The 502-nt window shown below is 58.0% G+C and overlaps 1 protein-coding gene across 1 annotated transcript in view; it reads left to right on the top strand.

The window, feature by feature from the left end:
• The window catches only part of zmp:0000000634 (protein ANTAGONIST OF LIKE HETEROCHROMATIN PROTEIN 1), a gene marked incomplete at its 5' end in the record, with an annotated part of 1,324 nt that extends 828 nt beyond the window's left edge, over nt 1–496 (top strand). Inside the window, 1 exon segment of the mRNA XM_035665366.1 lies at nt 16–496. Within this exon segment, the coding sequence (XP_035521259.1) occupies nt 16–462 (447 nt within the window).
• Between the last annotated feature and the right edge of the window lie 6 nt (nt 497–502).

The raw sequence follows: 502 nt of genomic DNA, 5'->3' as shown, positions 1-502 counted from the left end.
GTGTCTCTCTTTCAGAAGTCCCTGGTGTCTGACGGAGTGGAAATCCCCGTCCACCTCATTGGCGACGCGTCGTTCCCCCTGAAGCCGTGGCTGATGAAAGGTTACAGCCCGGAGCACCAGCTGTCCCCCGAGCAGCGCCGCTTCTCTTACGCCCTGGCCTCCGCCCGCTCCGTGGTGGACGCTGCCTTCGCGCGGCTGAAAGGACGTTGGCGGTGTCTGCTGAAGAAGAGCGACATCGACATCTCCATGATGCCCCGAGTGGTCGCTGCGTGCTGCGTCCTGCACAACATCTGCGAGACCCGCGGAGACGGTTTCCTCCCCGAGTGGAACGCAGAGACGGCACCTTCTGGAAGTTACCTGAGACAACCTGAGACGGAACCGTACGACGGAGACACGTACTGCACCGCCGAGGTCATCAGAGACACCATCACCTACAACCTGCTGACTATACTGCAGTACTGATCAATATACTGATCATTATACTGATCAATATACTGATCAA

This window comes from Morone saxatilis, unplaced genomic scaffold (genome assembly GCF_004916995.1).
Source record: "Morone saxatilis isolate NCDOM2014 unplaced genomic scaffold, NCSU_SB_2.0 Contig2, whole genome shotgun sequence".
In the NCBI taxonomy this organism is placed as follows: Eukaryota; Metazoa; Chordata; class Actinopteri; family Moronidae; genus Morone; species Morone saxatilis.
Note: the sequence above shows the minus strand (reverse complement) of the source record. Positions and strands in the feature narration are given on the sequence as shown.